At 38.3% G+C, this 26057-nt stretch overlaps 1 protein-coding gene across 3 annotated transcripts; it reads left to right on the top strand.

Annotated features, from left to right (window-relative positions):
- The first annotated feature begins 190 nt into the window (after window positions 1–190).
- On the top strand, window positions 191–26057 carry LOC128545933 (mucin-19-like). 3 transcript variants are annotated; one of them, XM_053552241.1, is made up of 8 exons: window positions 191–315; window positions 686–1047; window positions 11344–11370; window positions 15139–15326; window positions 15947–16084; window positions 16914–17511; window positions 19150–21264; window positions 22505–26057. In XM_053552241.1, exons 2-8 carry the CDS (start codon window positions 1014–1016, stop codon window positions 26035–26037), a joined length of 6633 nt encoding a protein of 2210 aa, XP_053408216.1. In that variant the 5' UTR covers window positions 191–315; window positions 686–1013; the 3' UTR covers window positions 26038–26057. The 3 variants fall into 3 exon arrangements, with proteins under 3 accessions (XP_053408216.1, XP_045208180.2, XP_045208162.2); XM_045352245.2 differs by lacking the exon at window positions 191–315 and having other exon boundaries at window positions 375–1047; XM_045352227.2 differs by lacking the exons at window positions 191–315; window positions 686–1047 and adding an exon at window positions 10188–10435.

Here is a 26057-nt window from a genome sequence, read left to right as displayed (position 1 = left end):
TGCTAAAGTTTCGAACAAATCCGTTACATGGCCAAAATCTGATTATCCACCTTTAAGACACTCTTCGGGGGTTGTTTTGGGGGATTGTTTCTTGAATAGCGGTTTTATTCATCCTGTGCGCGTTCTTCTGTCATTCTTGAATTGGAGCTTGTTTTTGTAATGGCTGATCTACGAACTGCCGCTCCATTCTTTTAACACCTTGCATGAATATTTGGGTCTTAACTTTACAACACAATTAATACAGTTGCTGCACAGAGAACAGTGTGTTTGTGTGAGGTCAGATGCCAGTAGAGGGGTACTTGTGTTACACATAAGGTATGTCATGATATGTTTTGTGTTGATTATCTACATGTTATACATGTAAGTAAATATAGATTATGATTAAGATGTTATAAACTATGTTTCTATTAATATGTGATATGTTTAGGTTCTGCCAGATATATTGACCACTAGGCTGAGTAATGTTTTATCATTTAGAAGTATGTAGTATATATGTTTTAAATAATATCTTGTAATGTACTTATTTGTAATATACATGATGCTATATATGATTAGGTGATTAATTAATGGGTCTATTACAAATATGTTTTAACAGTGTTAGATGTTATAAATATTGATATCGTTTGTCTGTATGATATCCTTTGATATCATTCATTTATTTATGATACTTACATGTGTTTTTCAGACCCAACAATCTATTACAGTGTATTCCATATCCAAGAGAATGATGTATTGTTTGTGTTGTTGTATGATGGACATATATGTAAAATAAACATCTAGTAAACTACCACTGAGTTAAGTCGTGTGGCTCTGATAGAGAGTCATGATGGAACTTAGTCGCTCATCCGACCTTGACCTTTTGACCTTGAAAATATAACGGCCCTAGATTCAGTCAAGCAGGACCATTGGAACACACGTTAGAGAGGTCAATGCAACTCTAACTTTGACATACATCGAGAGATATTGAAGGAACTTGGCACAACTGTTCACCAGTTATTTGATGTGTCGTTCGCATGACCCTTGGACAGATTTCACAAACGCCCATAAGTAAGTATAGACTGTTTGAGATTAAAATTCAGGAGATTCACGAGAAAAGGTCACATAAGACGGGTTGTATAATACCTTTAAAAGTATATGCAAGGTAGACATGCAACCTTTATCCACCAAAAATCTTTAGAATATTTCAATATTGTTTAATATAGTGAAATACAATTAAATAATCCAACCCGTAGTGAATTTAGTTCCGAGGGTTACCGATTAATTTATTCACCGAGAGTTACCGAGGTTGGTAAATCAGGCACTCGTATTTTTGTATACCGGACATAACTTTCTCGTATTTTCACCTGATGCTGGGAAAACTTTTCTTACATCCCGGGGTGTAGGATTGCCGTTGGGTTGAATGCACAAATGCACGCTCCTAAATTGTCACATCTGTTTTAAAGTTGAGGTTCAGCGCATTTCATGAAAATTTGATGACGCTGGTTGAAGTTTTATTAATTTTTTCGCTTTATTTCAAGTTTTGTTGCTGGAATAGCGTTAACACATATTTGTTTTGTGTTACAGCATCTGCAGACTCCCTCGGGATACGTTGGTACCCTCGCCCTAACGGACCAAATGATCCCTCGGGAGTCTGCAGATGTTTTAACACGAAAAAACATGCGTTATCCCTATAGTAAAATGTTCGCAAAACAATGTTTCATGTCGTTAGCTAGTACATTTGACAGTGCTATTATCTGATACTTGGAATAATCGAATAATTTACTTAAATCTGCCTAAAAGGAAGTTCGTAAAACAACTTTCACATAGTTTTGATTTTGTCTTAAGTTTACTTAGTGAAACAGGCTTGTCAATTTTCACAGAATCAAACAAGAGTGCGAAACTGTCACAGAATACGCCCGTAATGCAGGAAGAATCACAAATACGCATTAAAACTATCCCAAAGCTAAAGGGAAGTAATTTTTGCTGCTGGTTATCAAACTTGCGCGAGATATTATGCCCATAAATATTCTGACCAAGTTTGGTGGACATTGGACAAAAAATGCTCAAGTAAGAGAGCGGAAACTGTCGACATTCGCAATTTTGAGTTATTCGAGGGGGTAACTCCAGAGCTACTGAGATGATCTGACAAGTTATCGATTTTGGCTGAGATATAACGCAGATCAGCATATACTGACCAAGTTTGGTGGATATATTGATAAGAAGTGCTCAAGTTAAAGAGCGAACGCTGTCAATACTTGCAATTTTGAGCAGTTAAAGGGTCGTAACTCCAGAACTACTGGGACGATCCGGCTGATTATCGAACTTGCCCGGGATGTTAACATGCTGACTAAGTTTTGAGAACTTCTCAGGTTACATAGCGAACAACTTATGGAGCAGCCCGCCCGCCGCCGGCCTCCGCAGGTGTTCTCATAATACTTCGTATACAAATGAAGAAAAAAAAAACTCTGCGATAAACATTTAGAGAAAATCATTCGCATTTACTGTATAGTGGGTTTTATTCGCGGAGGTTTAATTTTCTCTATTCGCGGTCAACATTGACAGCGCGAAATCTAAACACCGTGAGTTTTTGTTGCCGCGAATATATACATTTCACCAAGGGATACCACTCTTACAAACTTTTCCCATTATTACATTGTTACTTCCCCTGACAAACACCAAAAAATCTTCACAGATGACGAACCGTTGATTTTATTGAAAAAAAATCAATATGTAATACTGGTACAAGTCAATACGTCTTGGTATTTTCTTTATCAAATGCAGACATTTGAACACACATAGGTAAATAAATTAGATAATACAGTCCAGCTTTATCAAATGATTCCACTAAAATGTCTGGTTTCTTAGCTAACCTCTCCACTGCATTTACAAGCCATTGTGCATTGAGTGGCTTGACCACTGACGAAAGCATGTCAACCTTAATGTTCCAAAGTTCGACGCCGGCCGTCAGTTCCTTTTGAATTTCTCCAGCGCAGTATGTATGAAATTCGGATTTTTATTGTTTAAAAATGTTTTTGGGGATCAGATCTAGAGGTTGCAGACGATCTGTGCAGGCCTCGGGCACATACGCAACCTTGATGGCATTCTTTTCTAACAAATTTAAGTGCGGTTTCCTTCTGTGTGCATTGTAAACATCAAATATGCACAAAGCTTTTTGGCGGATAGGCAGATCTTCCTCTTCGCGGATGTGTTCTAGATACGGGATGATAACTTTGTCAACATATCTTAACATGGACTCCTCGATCTGTACTCCAGTGGGATGTTGTTTGGAAAATATCCCAAGATTTTGGGTGGCAGTTATTAATAAGACCTGGGTAAATCACTTGTTGAGAAAGAACAGACACAGATTTTGAAATGGCAAGTAACAGGGTGATCTAGCGTTTATCGTCTATTCCCTTTATCTGTACTTGCTTAGATCCTACAAATATAGAAATTACGCACATGAGAAATAAAGCTGTGAAAAATATCGTAGTGTTTGGTCTGTATAGCGTTTATACTTTACAAATCGATTTTTGATAATTGCATCTTACGCTATTATACTTCGCTTAATACAATCACCGTACTGTATTTAACAAACAAATTTCTATTCATAATATTGTCTATAATTATAGCAGTTACAGATAAAAAGAAACATATTTTTTTTTCTAGCGTAAAGGACATTCAATATCAGTGTTAAAAACATACATTTTATTTGTGCAAAATAATGCTTATAACTATTGATATCAAAATTATTGTATTGTAATGTATCATTATGTATGTGAATGTAGTTAATATTGTGCCTATATAGTGACCTCCCTTTCTGTTGTTTACAACCAAGGTTTATAATTCGCGGTCGAAGTAGTTTCAAATTAAGACACCGTGATTTCAAAACTCTTGATAAAACGCGAACATTGGGCACCGTAAATATATCCCGCTATACAGTATATATGTAGATAAATAATAAGATACATGACATTGTATACCTTATTGCGGAGGAAGCTTCATTTCTGAGTAAATGATATATTTCTTACCTATCTAAACACACAGAACCCACCATTTCCATGCGTTGTCCGGGAAGGACCCCAAAATACCACTCGCATGTATACAACAAAATAAAAATCTAAATGTAACCACGGAGAATTTTGGAAAATAACCGAGTAAGCCCACGCCCACATTTTACCATTCTTTTACGTTGTGTTTCAAAGATATCTGTGGTTGACTCTCGAAACCCTTCACCTTTAAAGAGAAAAAATCTTTTTTCCCGGAAATATTTATCTAAGACCCCTGAAACACGCACAGATTTCACCACTTATGTTTATGTGGGATGTTTTAAAAAATATCTAGGTGGAGGACACACGTGCCATCCTCGCATTTATCGTTTTACAAAATTCAACATTTTCGTGCTTTTAAAAAAAATCGGTAGACTATCCCTTTGACAACACTAGCACATTAAAGCAACAAAACAATATAATGTTATTGCATAGGAAGCGTCGTTTGAGGCCCCTTTCACATGCTCAAGAATCTACATTTTGGTTGTTATAATAAATTATACGAAAACTATATCTCGGGAGGGGAACTCCGAACCCCCTCCCCCACAATTTTTATAGGAGACATTCCCTCCTTTTATATCTCTCACTTTTGTGCGTAATGTAAAAATGAGCACAGCCCCTGATGTAGAAAAACTACCAAAATACGTTCCGTTCCATGAGCCTTAATACATCATATGTATCCTTTGCAACGCATTTGGTCGCTACCGAAACTCGGCCGAATTTTGGTAGTGACTACCAAAATGCGTTGTTGACACTTTGAGGTGTAACAGGGCAGCTTTAATCCCGTTGCTTTTCCCACTGGCACCAGATCAGAAATAAAATGCCTCCGTACGTGTTACACCCTACCCCTAGGTATTCTATAAGAACCATGGTCATGAACGGGAAAATATACTAACCCATTTCAATCGCGTATTTCATACCTAAAACACGCAGGTCAGTAAATGTGTATTACTGATATTAAACAAGCGATAATTTATCTTCAATCGTGCACCAGTCACCTTGTCTCAATATTCCATATTGCAGAGATGCTCCGTATATTTTATGCTTTAGTCAACGTTACAGAAAAAACTTGCGTGAACTTCCCTAATGAACATCCGGTCTAGAGGTCACGACAGTGTGCACATGTTAAGCGAAATGTAAACAAACAGAAACAGAATGCAATATATTCACAGTTTTACGATAAGACTCGAAATGATGAATGAAATTCATCTTGTATATAGTTTTGAATTTGAAATCATACATAGTTATACATCTATTCTGTTTATTTAATTCATTTTGCACATTTATGCTGCATATAAACATTTTAGCGTACACGTGTAGTAAAATGACGACTGACATACATTTTCACATCAGCCAATCAGAGTGTGTCTATAATCTAGAACGGAACTTCACCAGGGAAGTTCAAGCAAGTTTTTTGTGTACCTGTGAAAAAACTGTAAACTACACGTTCTTTTTCTAAGATAAGAACTATTGAAGAAATGTGACCGGTACACAACGGAAGATAAATTACCACTTGTTTAATATCAATAGTACACATTTACTGAACTGCGTGTTTTAGATATGAAATACGCGATTGAAATGGGTAAGTATATTTTCCCGTTCACGACCATGGTTCTTATAGAATACCTAGGGGTAGGGTATAACATGTACAGAGGCATTTCTTTCTGATCTGGCGCCAGTGGCTTTTCCCATGCACTTTTAGCGGAAAGTAGGACACCTTATTCTTTAAGCGTCCCCATTGGGTCAATTTTCAATATTTTATGCTACACGGGCACCAAGGATGTATATTTCATATATCATTTTTGATGATTCCGGGGTTCAGAACCTTGCCTCTTAAAGACTTCAGGTACGAATCCAAGCTTCGGAACCATAAAGATAGATACAATACTAAAATCTTTACACAAAACAGATAATGATAATAATATTATTATGACAACAATAATGATAATGATATAGAAACCGCGTGTAATATGCCAGTTTCAAAATATATTTGTAAGAGACCATTAAAATCACATTAACATAAAAACCCCAATGAGGATCAAAGTGCGCGGCAAGATGGAGGACCTGAAGAAAAGACAGCATCCTTCATTGCTGGATCAGGGGTGACGGTGTAGGCGGTGAACGCTAAGAAGAAGAAGAAGACTTATTATAAATTTTAGATTTCTACCATTCAATTTTTAGCTCGACTATTCGAAGAATAGTCTAGCTATTCTACTCACCCTGGCGTCGGTGTCGGCGTCGGCGTCACACCTTGGTTAAGTTTTTGCATGCAAGTACATACAGCCATCAATTAAAGGCATATAGCTTTGAAACTTATTTTTTCTTTTTCTAGGTCAATTACCAACCTCTCTGGGTCAAGTCCCATAACTCTGACATGTATTTTGAGCAAATTATGCCCCCTTTTGGACTTAGAAAATTTTGGTTAAAGTTTTACATGCAAGTTACTATCTCCAAAACTAATGCAGATATTGATTTGAAACTTCACATGTGTCTTCGGGGTTATAAATCTAGTTGATAGCAGCAAGTCCTATAACTCTGACCTTCATTTTGGCCAAATTATGCCCCCTTTTGGACTTAGAAAATTCTGGTTAAAGTTTTGCGTGCAAGTACATACAGCTATTTCTAAAAGGCATATAGCTTTGAAACTTATATTTTCTTTTTCTAGATCAATTACCAACCTCACTGGGTCAAGTCCCATAACTCTGACATGTTTTTTGAGCAAATTATGCCCCTTTTTAGACTTAGAAAATTTTGGTTAAAGTTTTACATGCAAGTTATTATCTCCAAAACTAATGCAGATATTGATTTGAAACTTCACATGTGTCTTCGGGGTTATAGAACTAGTTGATAGCAGCAAGTCCCATAACTCTGACCTTCATTTTGGCCAAATTATGTCCCCTTTTGGACTTAGAAAATTCTGGTTAAAGTTTTGCGTGCAAGTACATACAGCTATTACTAAAAGGCATATAGATTTGAAACTTATTTTTTCTTTTTCTAGATCAATTACCAACCTCACTGGGTCAAGTCCCATAACTCTGGCATGTATTTTGGGCAAATTATGCCCCCTTTTGGACTTTGAAAATTCTGGTTAAAGTTTTACATGCAAGTTTTTATCTCCAAAACTAATGCAGATATTGAATTGAAACTTCACATGTGCCTTCGGGGTTATAAAACTAGTTGATAGCAGCAAGTCCCATAACTGATATGCATTTTGGTCAAATTATTTCCCCTTTTGAACTTAAAACTCTTTTGATATTTAACTTTTTTGGGTAGTATTTTCCTGCTTCTGGGACAATATTTCGAATAGTCGAGCTTGGCTGTCTTACGGACAGCTCTTGTTTTTTTAATATCCTTACAAAAATTTTAATGTTCGTAATATGACCAAACTTCAGTTAGAAAGAAAGGTCATTTTTAGCCCAAATCTGGAGGTCAGTGCTTTTAACTTTGAAATTACTTAATTTCAAAATTTCCCGAATTGGAAACTTAACTTCCCTACCTGGAAATCTGTCTAGTGCAGGTAGAACATTCTACAAAATGTAATCGCCGTTCCACTCAGAACCATAATGTTCTATGCAGTTATTATATATGTAATATATATAAAGTCTTACGAACATTCGTCCGCAACGGAGTGCAGGGTATGCACATTCCATAATCCTGAGAATACTGCACCTTCGCCTAATTCAACGGGTTTGAAATCCGCATACACTAGACTATTAAGTGGCTGTCAATGTTGAGAACCTTTGTCTCAATTACTTGTTTCATTTTCTTCCTGTAATAGCCACAGATAACCGTCGAACAGAAGGTATATTGCCTTTTCTAAATAATCCCTTTAAGGGAGGTAATTCAACCGAGGTTGCAGTTTCACTGTCTGGTCTGGTCTCAGTGCTTTAAAAGGAAGCATTGAAGTGAATTACTTTTGTCCAGATACGTTCTCATCCGAATTATTACAACACTCAAAAATAAAAATGATGACTTACATCTAGACTACTGCTATGTGGGAACTTGAGAAATTATATGCAATTTTACTATTCTTCGGCCATTTTATAAATATCACGTGACTTGATAGGAGCAATCATTGTTAACGCGATAGAACATTGTCCAGAAACATGGAAATTGCATATAAACAAAAAGGACTGTGAATTAAAATAGAACACCAATAAGACAAGTCACTGTGACCTAATCTCACCGAGACTTCATGATAATACTCATTTGGCCAAAATAACAGATAAACATAAGTCTCGGCGACATAAATAAAACTACCAATTTCTGTTAGAATTCGTCAACAAACAAAAAAGTTATAAACCCCTGAAACTTCAAACTTGATTTTCTCGAAAACAAGAAAAATACACTTAGAACACTATATATGGTTCTCGAGCGACGATTTACAGTTCTTGTTTTTTTTTATGTTATGTTGCGTAGAATTATACTGTCCCAAAATAATTGTATGCAATAGTATATGCATCATTAAAAGCTTTCATAAGGACTTGAACAAAGCGGATAGGAAACATATTCTGTCTGAATGCCATTCAATGTAAATATTCATATCTAAGTTTCTAGATTGGGAAACTACGTTTCCTGTTCGGGAAGCTTTGAAATTGAGAAATATAAAAGGTAAATAAAAAATTTGTTAAGACATTAAAAATAAATCTGAACGGTAGCCAAAGTATCAAAAGTACCAAGTTTAAATTGGCATATTTCATTTAATGACACCATGTTTACTCATATGCACTGGGCCTTTTAACGGAAACAAGTCAAAAAATGATGATTTTGCTTCCTGAACGGAAAACAAGTTACTATATTTACTATATTTTGTAACGTTTCCCGTTCGGGAAGTAGGGATATACCATCAATTGATTTCAGGAACGGGAAGTTTCCCTGAGCTTTTAAAACAGACGCCACATGTAAAACTAAAATAGGTTCTACAGTACTAATACCATTTAGTCTACAGTGTTGCTGTACAATATTACTTTCCAACGGATTTATAAATAACCAATGTATTTTCAACAGTATTGCACATTTACAAACAAACTGAATAGTAAGGGAGGTAATTGGCATCCTTGTCTAAGACTGCATTGCACTTCAATCTGCATACAAACCGAGACATAAGGACTTTGGGACAATAAACATCCTTCCATTAACACCTACTTGGCGGCTGCTTAAAATGCCATGATAATTCCATAAAATACCTTCTGATTTCTGTGCCTGTGAAATTGCATGTTGTGCGCGGATGTTATCTTTTCCATTTAACGGAGAAAGATACAAACGAACAAAACACGAACTATTAAACCATGATCAAGCTGTATATAATCACGTAACCAAACTGCCCCGTCATCATTATCAAATATCAACTGCAAACAAAATCTAAAAAAAATAACCATTTGAACTGAAGAACGCGACATTGCGCGCAGACTTTTACAAATTGCGTCCGCTACGAATCTGAGCTACAACCACACTAATGATTTATCTCATAACACATTAATATTAACAATTGCATATTGATAACAGTAATATCAAAATAGCACTAAACGTGATAATAAAAATAATGATTGTAATAATCGTCGTCGTCGTCATTGTCGTCATCATCATTGATGTCGTCGTCTTCGCTGTTGTCATTCACCTCATCATCATCATCGCCGTCATCACCATCCTCACCTTCTTATTCGTCGTCGTCGTCGTAATCGATCACCATCATCATTATCATCATCATTACCACCACAACCACCCCCACCGTGTTCATCATTATCGTCTTATTCGTTATCGTCGTCGTCGTCGTCGTCGTAATCGATCAACGTCAGCATCATTATTATCATACTTACCATATATATTTTTTAAATGATATGGGTCAGTTTTTGGCCGCAAGTTACATTTTGTTGTGACTGCAATTGCTCTGGTACAGCAAGAGATAATGTTCAGCGCTTTAAATGTGTCAGCCTCCTACCCGAACGAGAAATGTAGTGATATGCATTTTTTTCTTCGTTTTAATACAGAAAGAATGTGTTGATGTAACCTTAATGACTGGGTAGCATTAACGGATTTATCTAGATAATACAGGTAAACACCCAAACTGCTTGTCTAGTTACACAAACATCGCACCGTGTCCACCGTGTTTCAAGTCAATTATTTAATCAAACATAGGTATCATGTAAATACCCGACAACGGATGCATTTTCACTTTACATCAGTTTTGCCCCGCTTTACGTTAACGTTAATGTGCGAAAGATGTAATTACTAAATAAGACATGGATACAGTTTTTGGAGATACCATTTTCAGTGCTCAAAGACCACTTTTTTATTGTGATTAGTTAAAACAATTGAATTTTGATACATATTTATGATGTTGTTATCTGTCATGAACACCGTATTTTATACAATGATGAACACTTCTATTATCTATTTGTTTTTATTTTTAGGTAAGTACCGCAATTTAGCGAACAAATTTTCTTCTAACTTCCATAAACACTACAGATTTGTAGGTATTATACGAATACCGAATCTGCGTTTCTTATATTGTGATGGAAACTTGATAAAACCAGCACTTGAGCATAAAAATGCCCTTTTGTCGTTTTCAGAGGGTGTTTGAATAGGAGAGATAACGTGTGCTGCTAACACACCTTCCTACGTATGCACGTTACGTATATTTCGGCTCAAAAAGGAAATCAGACACCGCGGATATTCCCTACCTTTTTTGCGTTATAACACCTGCAGAATGAATTGGGACATGATGGTACCCTTGTCAAACCCTGCTCGTATATCAACCAATCCATCGGAATTCTGCAAGTGTTATAACACGAAAGCATGCGTTAATGTCGTAATTCAACAACTGTCTAGCATTTGATCCAAGATGTCATCTCTTTCAATTAATTCAGCCCCGAGTGACCTCATGGACAGAACTACCGGCAGTCAAACGAATATTCTTTTTTTAATATGATCAAACTCGACCCCAGCAGGGTTCGAACCGACCAGAGACGCTGTCACCCCGGATAAAACGAAAACGAGAAACTCGTTTAAGAGCCATGTAAAATTCTGAGAAATCTTAATAGTATTAAGTACCGCACCATGAGAAAACCAACATAGTGCATTAATTGCGACCAGCATGGATCCAGACCAGCCTGCGCATCCGCGCAATCTGGATAGGTAGGATCCATGCTGTTCGCTAACAGTTTCTCAATTGCAACAAAGTTTGAAAGCGAATGACCAGGCTGGTCGCAAATACACTATGCTGGTTTTCTCACAGTGCGGCTCAATTTTGTTTACGATTATTGTTCCGTCGCATGTTTTTATATTTTTAATTCTGGAACTGTTTTCTCTTTCATTGCAGCTTTTACAGATACATACAGTTGTGCAGGTAAGTTTTGTTTTAGTACTAATTTGTAGACATGTTTTAGCACTGGCGATATGTTTAAGCACTGCAGATATGTTTTAGCATTGTAAATATGTTGTAGCATTGTATGTATGTCTAATCATTGTTAATATATATGTTTTAGCACTGTATGTACGTTTTAGCGTTATATGTGTGTTTTAGCATTGTAAATTTGTTTTAGCATTGTAGATGTGTTTTGCATTGTAGATGACTTTTAGCATTATATGTTTTAGCACTGTCGATCTGTTTAAGTATTGTAAATATGTTTTTAAAAGCATTGTAAATATATTCTAGCATTGAAAATATGTTTTAGCAATGTAGGTATGTTTTAGCATTGTATGTTTTAGCACTGTCGATGTGTTTAAGCACTGTAAATATATTTTAGCATTGTAAATATGTTTCAGCAATGTAGGTATGTTTTAGCATTGTACATTTGTTTTAGCATCGTAGATGTGTTTTGGCATTGTAAATGTGTTTTAGAAATGTAGATATGTTTTAGCATTGTACATATGTTCTAGCATTATATGAATGTTGTAGCACTGTAAACGTGTTTAGTTTAGCACTGTAGATATGTTTAACATTGTTAGTATATTTTAGCATTGTATGTATGTTTTAGCAGTATAAATGTTTTAGCATTGTAGATGCGTTTTATCATTGTTTTAGAGCTGATGAGGAATGATATATATTTTCAAAATGGACTATCCCAAATACATGCGCAGGATTAAATGTTCTCCCGATATCATATAATAAACGAGAAAGTTTGAAATTACCCTATTTTAATGTCTGTGACAGGTGTTACTTTTCAACCTGATTTCATGTTTACGGCAGTCCCACATAAGACTATATTCATGCACCCAGTCGCTGGTAATCTATCTTCCGTTTTAACACATTTATTCCACATACATCAAATCAACGAAATTACAAAAGGACTTGAAAATCTTTCTGTTGTTGACTTTCACAACGCTTTTATCTGTTTATTTAAGGTGTTTGGCATTCTGACCTGACTTCTGTCTGAGATCCAGAAGCTATGTATTTTTCTGTGTTGAATGATGTGTCTGTTATAGTCTGTGACAAGGGATTTGGCTTCATCATGATAATTGAGCCGTGCCATGAGAAACCAACATAGTGGCTTTGCGACCAGCATTGATCCAGACCAGCCTGCGCATCCGCGCAGTCTGGTCAGGATCCATGGTATTCGCTAACAGTTTCTCTAATTGCAATAGGCTTTGAAAGCGAACAGCATGGATCCTGACTAGACTGCGCGGATGCGCAGGCTGGTCTGGATCCATGCTGGTCGCAAACGCACTATGTTGGTTTTCTCATGGCGCGGCTCATATGTCATTGACGTTTTAACCCTTACCCTGCTAAATTTCTTAAATAGACTACATTTATTTTCCAAAGAGGTGAAAATTTGCTGACTGTATTGCCGCCAGCAGGCTAAAAGTTAAAGTGGGTGTAGCTACTTAGAATTTCCCACCATTTCTTTTTGTCATGGGTTTCCTGGCTTATACTGGTACTGATGATAAACCCGGACAGATGATAAAGTCGACCACCTTGGAAATATTCGATTGCAATCGGTTATTTATAAAATTGAACACACCATCTAATAGTTTCCACTTACAACACCAACTGGTGTAAACAAAAACAAAATTGGTAAATATTCTGTATAAATAAATGACTTACATAAATTTGTATAAAAAACATTTGTCCAAAATTACTGGGGAAGAGGGTGTTTTTTTGCGCATGCTCACTGTCGAAAAATGAAGACCTGACTTTTGTTAACATTTCATTACTTGATCAGGAATGACATTTGCAGCTTTTTGGGGAAAGTTTCAATATAATAATACCAAGAAAATTTTGTAAATGACAAAGTGTTCGAATTTATCATCAGTCAACGTTCATACAGTCCCCTTTTTACATACCCCTTTCAGGCCCTCACTTCGTGTGAGTTTGCTTGCTAAATATAAATTTGAATTATGTAAAGTTTTCAACAAAGGTTAAGCTTTATTTTGATACCGACCATTGATTTCAATTTGCAGAAATAAAAAAGTTACAGGTAAAAAACCTCATTTTCTGTTCGGGTTTATCATCAGTACCAGTACCGAAATTCAATGGCTTGTTAATTCTAGAAATTCATACTTCATAATCGTGGCTAAGGCCTTGGATTAATCGATTTTACTGTAATTTTAATCTGCCGTTACATGTTTTCTAAACGTATAAGATTCTTTTTTGAAAATTACTCTATTTGTAAGATGGAAGATATTTCCATACCCCGACAGGGAGTAATTGTTTTGAGCATTGGGCAGAAGTACCACTGAGTACACAACCTGACATTTTTCAAACTATCTCATTGAATAACATAATTATAGTATAAGTTGGTTGCATAATAAGTGATATTAAAAGTCTACAGGCAATAGGAGTGGGCAAACCCAAATTTAAAAACTTTCAGAAATTTGTTTAGATGAAATCATTTTAGTTATAATCATAGCGGGTTGGGCTATGTGTGTTGCGGGGGATGTTTTATTAAACTTTGTGACAAAACACTCGCATTTAGTTAAGCATATGAAGTCGGTTATTTTCTGAATTTTCTCCTGGGTTGATCGCAAAACTTTCTATATTCCATATTGAATAAAAGAATTACGACAGCCTTTAGAACAACCATCAGTTTGCAGCAATGATATAGTTCATAAGTTGAAGACAGTGAAAATTCTCCATGCCTATTCTCCATTTCGTGTCAGCGTAAAAACATACAGATTCCGCGGCACATAGATGAAACTTGAAATAGGTTAAGTATATCTATGTGATAATGCAAACATATTGTTTAATGAAGAAGGTAGAGCTACTTTTTGGTAATAATTAATTATATTTTAATTTTGTCAGGATTTTTGCAGTTAAGAATTGTCTGTTTTTTAAATTCGGTTATGTTAGCACTGACTGAGGTGGATTCCGCAAAAATAACACAAGCGTATTAATTATTATAATTCATTTAATAACACTTTTCCTGTGCAACATGGGGATGAATTCCATCAAAATGAATGAAAAGAGACCTTGAACTGTTTCAAATTTAACATTTTAGATACTAAGGTGAGTGCCGAAAAGCTTTTCAGTAGTTCAAGACTTGAAATATGCTCATGCATTACTAAATCATTCAACAAAGTACTTTCAACACATATTTAGTGTTGATGGTCAAACACTCTTTTTACAGGTATGGAAGGGAGGTAATTTGAAAATAATACATTTATACATCAGGGCCTAGTTGTTCAAAACTTTAACAGGCGATTAAGCTAACGGCTGTTAACTTTTAGAGTTATATTTCGACATTTTAGAAAATTTAGAAAAACAAATGTATGAGATAATGATTCTGGACAATAAAATGTCTTTCCAGTAAAACTATAACCAAGTTTAAAGTAACATTTTCTGCATTGAAATTTAAAGAATATCAGTTATTAAACTAAAAAAAAAACACTATAATATACAAATAATCAGCTTGCAGTTTCAACCAAAAAAATAAATAAATAAAACGTTAAATCTACGAAGGCTGTCACTTCTGAAAACTTGAAAAGTGCGACTTGAAACTGACCGATATAGCGTAACGTCAGAGCTACTTGACATCAACGTTTGGCCTTTCTTTCGTCGGCATTATAGATGACGGCTTTCCTCAAACATAAAGTCAAGATAATATAGGTTCTTACACTACTGAATGAAAACTTTTGTACTTTTTCTAAAAAGTGATATGAAATAACTTTTTTTCAGATGTCTGCAAGAACAGTATTGGAGCTGGTAGAAATGCGACATTATCGGCATTTTCGTCCCAGTATCCCGCGTACGCTCATGGACCGGCCAGGGGTTGGCTCAACACCAAACAACAAACTGATGCACAAGGTCACATTCAAGCCGGAGCCTGGGTGGCTGGAAAACATGATACAAACCAATATTTACAGGTTTGAACTAAGAAACTACTTACCCACACATATCCCAAATACATAAATCTGTTTACCGTCAGTACACTCAGCATTATGGTATTCTATAAGCACTATTTTATGCATAGTGCGTGCGTGCGTGTTTGTCCCTCTGTGTGTGAGGGAAGAGGGTGGGGAAGGACGAGGAGGCGATGGGGGGAGGGAAGTTTTGTTGTTGCTGTTGTGCTATTTGTAAGTGTTCTATGAACAAACTTTTGATGTACACAAAAAAGTATTTTTTATGTTTTAGTTGCAATTATTCGCGATACTACGTTTTACCTTTTTCTTTCATTTCTCGGCGTTTTACATTTCACTGTTACAGTCATTTCTGGACGGGACTACGTTTACCTTTTCAAACCATACCTTGGTAAAACTAGACTGTTCAAACACCTGTTTCAGCCTTTATTTTGACGGGGCTATTTTCACATTTCTTGTTTGGTCTACCTTTTAATCCGTTTAGATAATTCCTTGGCGACAAAGCTACTTAGTATTAAACTTGTCTCAGTCATTCTTAACAGGGCTACTTTTTACCGGTTTCAACCATTCCTTGTGAGACTACATTTTTAATTAGCTGCTACAAGATGTATTAAATTTTGTTGCAGGTAGAATTTGCTTCTCCGAGCATTGTGCGAGGCATTGTAAGCCAGGGCAGAGAGGGATGTTGTCCTGAGTGGGTGACGGAATATAAGGTCTCATATAGCAAGGATTGTAAAACTTGGACACCATATGCAACCGGAAGTGTAAGAAAACTTATGTTTACCTGATTCGGACACATACTAGTAGTGACAATCCTGCTTATTAAGACCTTGCTTGGCGGAGACATGTTGGCCATATATTTCCGCCTTACTCTTATAGTGCGCTAGGTTCCATTTTGAAATTATAGAGATATACCGCGGACTTCTTCTTCTCAGACAGCTCGTTAAAGACTTTTTCAGCCACATCATGCGCTGTCTCTAGATTTCGAAAACATTCTTGAATACTACATAAACACTGTTTGTCATGGTTTCAGTATAATGGCAAATTAATATTTTTACTTATGTATGAGCTTACGCCTACTTGCATCATCAAAGTGAGTTCACGCATTTAAATATTATAGTAAGTGATGTCCAAACACATTTTATCTATGAATTATATCAAAAACGAATTATGAGCGCTTTCAACCTGAAATTAAAAATTAAAAAAGACTATGACTGAATCAACTAATGTTGAAACTTTGAGGCTGTTTTTCTTGAAATGGAAAAGATAAGTAGCTCACTACAAGAATAAGGCGATGATATTTGACAGGTCAAATAGCGTCAGGAGTGAAACGCCCTTTGAGCTCTGTGCACACGTGGTCTTCAGCACAGTTTTGACTATGCATTGTTTTGGTTTTTTTATATTATCTGTTAGTCAATCGTAATGATTAAAGGCATGCAATGCAATTGTATGTATTTCTGAAAAGCTCTTTCACGACATTTAGATATCAAATTCTAGTAGTAAATATCTATTTAATTGATTTTTTAAGTCTATCAGAAGAATAATCAAATTTAAAACTGTTGATGTTTCCATGGTTCTTTGTATCAATTTCAGACATTTAAAGCAAACAGTGATCAAAATACGCCGGTTACAAATATTTTGAATTGTCCCATATCTGCTAAATGTATCCGAGTCTTGCCTACAAAATGGAATGGTAAAATTGCAATGAGACTGGACGTTCTCGGTTGTCCAATAAAGCCTGTTAACTCTGTGACACCACCTTCTACTACAACTCAGAGCACACCGTCAACCGTTACAACGACAGCTTCAACATCAACAAGTACGACGTCCACTCCAACAACATCAACAGTAACAACGTCGTCAAGCACACCATCAACTACTAGTACAACCGCCACGTCTACAACGTCTTCAACTTCAACAACACCACTTGTAACATCAACTACGTCATCTGCTACAACAACACAAAGTACCACTACTGTCAGTACAACAACAATACCACCAACAACGAGCACGCCTTCAACTGTACCATCTACATCGACAACGACAACAACAGCCACAACAACCAAACCATCTACATCGACTGCAACAACAACAACAGTCACACCTTCTTCAACGTCAAGTTCTACGATGCAACCATCGAAACCATCAGTTCCTACGTCAACTGCCCAAAGCACAACGACCATGCCATTAGGTAATGATGTTTCTTTAATCCCTATTTCAGAAAAAAAATAACCTAGTAATTATAATTTGATATTTTATTGTTCGATGTATGACACGTATATGACGTTAAAGATTAAAGAGTAACTTTCTTTTTACCTCACCTGTCACGAAGTGACAAGGTGAGCTATTGTGACCGCTTGATGTCCGTCGTGCGTCAACAATTTCTAAAAAGATCTTCTACTTGAAAACTACTGGGCGGAATTACACTAAACTTCACAGGAATGATCCTTGGATGGCCCCCTTTCAAAATTGTTCAAACAATTGATTTCCATGTAGAAATCTGGTTGCCATGGCAACCGAAAGGAAAAACTGTAAAAATCTTCTTGTCCAAAACCACAGGGCCTAGGGCTTTGATATCTGGTGTGTAGCATCATCTAGTGGTCCTCTACCACAATGGTTCAAAATGTCCCCCTACGGTCAAATATGGCCCCGCCCCGGGGGTCACATGGTTTATATAGACATATAGGGAAAACTTTGAAAATCTTCTTGTACAAAACCACATGGCCTAGGGCTTTGATATTTGGTATGTAGCATCATCCAGTGGTCCTCTATCAAGATTGTTCAAATTATCCGCCTAGGGTCAAATATGGCCCCGCCCCGGGGGTCACAGGGTTTATGTAGACTTATATAGGGAAAACTTTGAAAATCTTCTTGTACAAAACCACATGGCGCAGGGCTTTGGTATTTGGTATGTAGTATCATCTAGTGGTCCTCTATCAAGATTGTTCAAATTATCCCCCTAGGGCAAATATGGCCCCGCCCCGGGGGTCCCAAGTTTTACATAGACTTATATAGGAAAAAAAGTTTAAAAATCTTCTTGTCTGAAACCACAACACTTAGACCTTTGATATTTGGTTTGTAGCATTGTCTTATGGTCCTCAACCAAAATTGTTCAAATTGTTTCCCTTGGGTGAAAAGAGGCCCTGCCCTGGGGTTCCCAAGTTTTATATAGACTTATATAGGAAAAAGCTTTAAAAATCTTCTTGTCTGAAACCATACGACCTAGGCTTTTGATATTTGGTATGATGCATTGTCTAGTAGTCCTCTACTAAAATTTTTCAAATTATACCCCTTGGGTTAAAAGAGGCCCCGCCCCACTTAGTTATTATGTGAGTTATATAGGAAAAATACTTAAAAATTTATCTTATCCTATTTCCAAGACTGTTTAATTATAATTACCTGATGACCCCAAGTAATATGATGTCACTTGACTGTGACCTTGACCTACTGACCTACTTTCTTGTTTTTTTAGATACAGCCTTGAAATTTTAATGACATACACAGTTTTGCACACAAATCGTAAAACTGAATTTCATTGACCATGAATGTGACCTACTGACATTCTTAATATTTTATCATCAGTTTGACATTTGAAACATGTAGCTCATATTACTCAGGTGAGCAATCCAGGGTCATTATGACCCTCTTGTTGATAATGGAAGAATAAAAGCCCGTCTTTATTTGAAGATAAAACTGTCAGGATTAGGTGTTTGAGGCACTCTTTATTGAGCAGACGACTAATGTTTAAAAAACTATCCATCTGTTATCTAACTATAAGTCTTGAAAACAATATTTAAATCAAGAAAGGTTAAGATCTTTTTATGTACAGGATCGACAACTCCGGGTTGCATTGATCACCATGGCGTTGATTGCCAGATAATGAACAAATACTTGAGTATATGTGGAAATGCTCCTACTGCCGCTGCATATTGTCCGCTTTATTGCGGTCTGTGTGGACCCACGACACAGGCCGTGTCCACAACGACATCTGCAACATCTTCAGCCACTAACACACAACCTACATCAACATCCGCTTCTACGACAATGACGTCTACTACAACAGCGCAGAGTACTTCCTCACAATCCACTAAGATGTCATCTTCGGCGTCAACAGCTGGACTAAGTACGTCTACAAGTCCCGCCCCAGTAACAACAACATCTAACCAGTGTATAGATAAACCTGGAATCGACTGCCATCTTCTAGACACAACCCTCGGTGTCTGTTCAAATGCAAATACATCCCATCTTTATTGTTCCAAATACTGCGGGCTATGTGGTCCAACAACACAACAAATGTCGAACTCAATGACACCAACACCATCAACATCCCCAACGGCTCAAAGCTCAGTTCCTTCTACTACAACAACTGGTTCGGCAACAAATTCATTAACAACGCCTGGAAGTACAGTCTTAACTACAGGTCCAACAACAACTTCAGCATCACCAACAACAACTTCAGCATCACCAACAACTCAAAGTTCAGTTGCTTCGACAACAAATTCATGTGTGGATAAACAAGGGATTGACTGCCATTTATTAGATTCTCATCTTAGTTTATGTAAAGACAAAGTCGCAGCGGCATCTTATTGTCCACGCTATTGTGGCATATGTGGACCTACGACGACTTCCGTATCTACACCAGCAACATCTACTGCTGCAACGAGTACATCTGTTTCGCCAAATCCATCAACAACTTCTAGTTCTGTAAAAACAACAGTGACAACTTCTGGGTCAACTATTTCGACTCAGTCCCAAAGTATTAGTCAATCTACGATGTTAAGCACCACAAAAACATCGCCGACGACTCTACTTGTTTCAACGACGCAAGTAACGTGCACAGATCAGCCTGGTATTGACTGCCATCTGTTAGACTCTTATCTAAACATTTGCCAGAACAAAAATACTTCACAAATATATTGTAAGAAGTATTGTGGACTTTGTGGTTCAACAACACCAACCACTCCTCCTACATCAGCAAGTTCTGCCAGTTTACCTACGACTTCGTCGAGCGCAGTTGTACATTCGTCAAGTGTAACGTCAACAATTTCAAATACACACATAATTCCGTCTAGTAATTCGTTATCATTGACATCAACATCCGGTACTACACCGTTTCAGAGTTCTACACTGACAGCAAACAACAGTATGAGCACACCGACTACACAGTCATCAAGTACTGCTTCTGTTACAGCATCATCAGCATCATCTACTTCGTCAACACAGATGTCAACGACTGTGACATCTTCAACACAAGCAAATCAAACAACATTCACAACACAAACTACTACAGCTGGATGTGTCAATAAACCAGCTGTAGATTGCAAGCTACTTGACACATACTTGAACATTTGTCAGGATCTAAATGCATCGCAGACGTACTGCCCTCTTTACTGTGGTTTGTGTGGATCTACAACTACTGGTATTTCAAGTTCTACAAACACAGGCACGTCCTCTGTATCATCTAGTTCAAGTTCTGGTACCACGGTGACAAGTACCCCAGCCGGAACGTCCATAACTTCTGGTACATCAGCGACAACTACTCCAGCTGGAACTTCTATGACAAGTTCTGGTACCTCGGCGACACCTACTTCAGCCGGAACTTCCATGACAAGCTCGGGTACGTCAGCGACAACTACTTCAGCCGGTACTTCCATGACAAGTTCTGGTTCCTCGGCGACGACTCCACCAGGGACTTCTATGACAAGTTCTGGTACCTCGGCAACAACTACTCCAGCCGGTATTTCCATGACAAGTTCTGGTGCCTCGGCAAAGACTCCACCAGGGACTTCCTTGACAAGTTCTGGCACCTCGGCAACAACTACCCCAGCCGGTATTTCCATGGCAAGTTCTGGTGCCTCGGCGACGACTCCACCAGGGACTTCCATGACAAGTTCTGGTACCTCGGCGACAACTACTCCAGCAGGGACCTCCATGACAAGTTCTGGTAAGTACTCCCAAAATAGCATATATACAATGTCAAAATAAGAAAATATAATGAGTGAAAATAATGACTTGAAAATACAAGGTTGCAAAATGTGTACGTAAACTTAGAAGTTATTTGTAACTGACACGTTTCAGCTGTAAAGATAACAGACTACTAACCAGTTCGCCTGGGTTTCTGAAAACTAGTGTTGTTGCTACTCAACTAAAATGAACGCACGTCTGATTACACAGTTACAAGAAACCAATATGATACATGAATGTCAGTCAGATTTTAGACAGTTTCATTCGATTCATTTTAAACAGATCTAGAGTCATAGGTACAGTCTTTTCAACTTCAAAAAAGGCGTTTGGATTGGTCGATAATATTTGTATCTTTCTATGAATTGAAATTACAGAACTTCTCCACTCGCTAAATCATGTCTTGAAAATAGGACTGAAAGATACACTAATTATTATTCAAAACCTGAAATTATAAAGTCTGTAGTTGCACAAGGCTTCATACTAGGACATTTACTGTCTGTTTTTATGTAAATGATTTTCCAAACCAAATGTGGATAGATCTATGTATGCTGGCGACACAGCTATGCACGTCTTGAAATCAAATGTCTCCGCTTTGCAAAAATGGCTTTATGAGGTTGATAAATAATGGAAACATTGTTCACTCTGGATATGTTACCTTCATAAAATTAGTGTTTATTATTATAACTAGTGCTGTTATTTTTGTCGTTGTTTATTCTTGTCGTTATTTTTACAGTTGTTGTTGTTGTTTTCGTTACTGTTGTTGTTGTCGCTGATATTGTTTTTGTTGTTGTTGTCGTTGTATTTGTTTTTGTTGTCGTCGTCGTTGCTGTTTTTGTTTTTTGTTGTTATTGTCGTCGTCGTCTTTGTCGTTGTTGTTGTAATCTTACCACATCCTTTCACTCTCTTTGATCACTTGTATCAATTTACTGCATATTTATTGTATGTGTCATTGATAAACATCATGTACTTGCCTGCTATAATTGTCAAATAAATTACTACACGTTTGAACTACGAACTTAACTTTAACGTGTGTTGTTAAAACTTAAATTTTATTAACAATATTTACAATATTTACTAGAATATCTAATTCAAACCACTCTATTACATTGAGAAGTATTTGGTACAGATGTATGAAATGCATTGAAATAGCATTGTGTACGTTGAAGAGAAAATAACCACTTTTACCATGTTTTTATCAGAAAAGTATTGTTCTATTTTAGGTCCAACCTCAACTACGACTTCTTGTCAAGATAAGACTGGTATAGACTGTCACCAGCTCGATAAATTCTTACACATTTGCAACGATACGAACACAGCTCCAATATACTGCCCAAAATTCTGCGGTCTTTGTGGCACTACATTTACACGACAAACAAAACTAGCGGCTCGCACAACATCCGCGAGTCAAACAACATCAGCCGGTCTAACAACATCAGCAGGTCAAACAACATCTGCAGGTCAAACGACATCTGCAGGTCGAACGACATCAGCAGGTCAAACGACTTCTGCAGGTCAAACGACATCAGCTGGTCAAACAACGTCAGCAGGTCAAACAGCGTCAGCTGGTCAAACAACGTCAGCTGGTCAAACAACATCAGCAGGTCAAACAACGTCAGCTGGTCAAACAACATCTACAGGTCAAACGACGTCAGCAGGTCAAACAACGTCAGCAGGTCAAACAACATCAGCAGGTCAAACAACGCCAGCCCGTCAGACAACGTCAGCAGGTCAAACGACATCAGCAGGTCAAACAACGTCAGCTGGTCAAACGACGTCAGCAGGTCAAACGACGTCAGCAGGTCAAACAACATCAGCAGGTCAAACAACATCAGCAGGTCAGACAACGTCAGCAGGTCAAACGACATCAGCAGGTCAAACAACTTCAGCAGGTCAAACAACGTCAGCTGGTCAAACAACGTCAGCAGGTCAAACAACGTCAGCTGGTCAAACAACATCAGTAGGCCAAACAACGTCAGCTGGTCAAACAACGTCAGCAGGTCAAACAACGTCAGCAGGTCAAACAACATCTGCAGGTCAAACGACGTCAGCGGGTCAAACAACGTCAGCGGGTCAAACAACGCCAGCAGGTCAAACAACGTCAGCAGGTCAAACAACGTCAGCAGGTCAAACAACATCAGCCGGTCAAACAACGTCAGCAAGTCGTACAACATTAGCAGGTCAAACAATGTCAGCAGGTCAGACGACAACAGCTGGTCAGACAACGTCAGCTGGTCAAACAACATCAGCTGGTCAAAAAACATCAGCAGGTCAAACAACGTCAGCTGGTCAAACAACGCCAGCAGGTCAAACAACGTCAGCAGGTCAAACAACGTCAGCGGGTCAAACAACGTCAGCAGGTCAAACAACGTCGGCTGGTCAAACAACGCCAGCAGGTCAAACAACGTCAGCAGGTCAAACAACGTCAGCCGGTCAAACAACATCAGCGGGTCAAACAACGTCAGCGGGTCAAACAACCTCAGCGGGTCAGACAACATCAGCAGGTCAGACAACGTCAGCAGGTCAGACAACGTCGGCAGGTCAAACAACGTCAGCGGGTCAAACAACATCGGCAAGTCAAACATCGTCCGCAGGTAAAACATCAACAGGTCAGACAACAGCAGCCGGTCAGACAACATCAGCTGGTCAAACAACGTCTACAGGTCAGACAACATCTACAGGTCAAACAACTTCAGCAGGTCAAACTATATCAGCAGGTCAGACAACAGCAGCCGGTCAGACAACAGCAGCTGGTCAGACAACATCAGCTGGTCAAACAACGTCCGCAGGTCAAACAACATCACCAGGTCAGACAACATCTACAGGTCAAACAACGTCAGCAGGTCAAACAACATCAGCGGGTCAAACAACGTCTGCAGGTCAAACAACATCAGCCGGTCAGACATCATCAGCAGGTTCAACAACGTCAGCAGGTCAAACAACATCAGCAGGTCAAACGACATCAGCAGGTCAAACAACGTCATCAGGTCAAACAGCGTCAGCAGGTCAAACAACATCAGCTGGTCAAACAACATCAGCAGGTCAAACAACGTCAGCGGGTCAGACAACGTCAGCAGGCCAAACAACATCAGCTGGTCTAACAACATCTGCAGGTCAAACAACGTCAGCTGGTCAAACAACGTCAGCGGGTCAGGCAACGTCAGCAGGTCAAACAACGTCAGCTGGTCAAACAACGTCAGCAGGTAAAACAACGTCAGCTGTTCAAACAACCTCAGTAGGTCAAACAACATCAGCTGGTCAAGCAACGTCAGCAGGTCAAACAACATCAGCAGGTCAAACAACGTCAGCAGGTAGTACAACATCAGCTGGTCAGACAACGTCAGCAGGTCAAACAACATCAGCTGGTCAAACAACGTCAGCAGGTCAAACAACATCAGCAGGTCAAACAACGTCAGCAGGTAGTACAACATCAGCAGGTCAAACAACGTCAGCTGGTCAAACAACGTCAGCAGGTCAAACAACGTCAGCAGGAAGTACAACATCAGCAGGTCAAACAACGTCAGCTGGTCAAATAACGTCAGCAGGCCAAACAACATCAGCCGGTCTAACAACATCTGCAGGTCAAACAACGTCAGCTGGTCAAACAACGTCAGCAGGTCAAACCACGTCAGCTGGTCAAACGACGTCAGCAGGTCAAACGACGTCATCAGGTCAAACAACGTCAGCTGGTCAAACGACATCAGCTGGTCAAACAACATCAGCAGGTCAAACAACGTCAGCAGGTCAAACAACGTCAGCAGGTCAAACTACGTTGGCTGGTCAAACAACATCGGCTATTCAAGCAATGTCAGCAGGTCAAACGACAACAGCTGGTCAGACAACATCAGCAGGTCAAACAACATTAGCTGTTCAAACAACCTCAGTAGGTCAAACAACGTCAGCAGGTCAAACAACGTCAGCAGGTCAGACAACGTCAGCAGGTCAAACAACCTCAGCCGGTCAAACAACGTCAGCAGGTCAAACAACATCAGCAGGTCAAACAACGCCAGCAGGTCAAACAACATCAGCAGGTCAAACAACATCAGCTGGTCTAACAACATCAGCTGGTCAAACAACATCAGCGGGTCAAACAACGTCAGCAGGTCAAACAACATCAGCTGGTCCAACAACATCAGCTGGTCAAACAACATCAGCAGGTCAAACGACATCAGTTGGTCAAACGACTTCAACAATCTCTATCACGAGTACCCCCTCGATATCAACAACACATGATCCTTGCAATGATACGTTAGACTGTAAACTTCTTGATTCTTTTTGGGGTGTCTGTAGTGATATAAAAACTGCAAGTGGCTGTCTTACATATTGTGGCTATTGCCCATCAGGAGTCCCCTTTGGTGTAACTTCCTTGCCAGTGTCAATTCAGGCGTCAAAAAGTAGCACAGCAACCAATGCACAAATCTTGTCATCTGTTTCCACATCTAAAAGTAGCGTTTCAACGCCACAGTCTTCAACTGGTACTGCAACGTCACCGGCTTCAACTTTTATTTCGTCAACATTTATAAACCCTTCGTCTTCGGTTTTTTCCAATACGCTCTCCTCGTCCACAAAACCTAATTTATCTACTGGATCAAGCTCTCCAGCTGTATCTTCTGTCTCCACCACTATCATATCTACTACTCAAGCTTGCGCGGACAGTCCGGGAGTGGATTGTGTTCTTTTAGCAAAATTCTGGGGCATTTGTAAAGATGTTAAATCGGCATCTAATTGTTTGAAGTATTGTGGATTTTGTCCGTAATAAATTATTAAAATACATTA

Source organism: Mercenaria mercenaria, chromosome 10, assembly GCF_021730395.1.
Source record: "Mercenaria mercenaria strain notata chromosome 10, MADL_Memer_1, whole genome shotgun sequence".
Lineage (NCBI taxonomy): Eukaryota > Metazoa > Mollusca > Bivalvia > Venerida > Veneridae > Mercenaria > Mercenaria mercenaria.
This window is presented reverse-complemented; position numbering and strand designations above follow the sequence as displayed.

Coding starts and splice junctions, on each gene's coding strand:
- LOC128545933 (XM_045352227.2), top strand. CDS start 10,357: ATGATGTTGTTATCTGTCATGAACACCGTATTTTATACAATGATGAAC. Junction 16,085..16,913: donor CACCATATGCAACCGGAAGT/GTAAGAAAACTT, acceptor TATCAATTTCAG/ACATTTAAAGCAAACAGTGA. Junction 21,265..22,504: donor GACCTCCATGACAAGTTCTG/GTAAGTACTCCC, acceptor GTTCTATTTTAG/GTCCAACCTCAACTACGACT.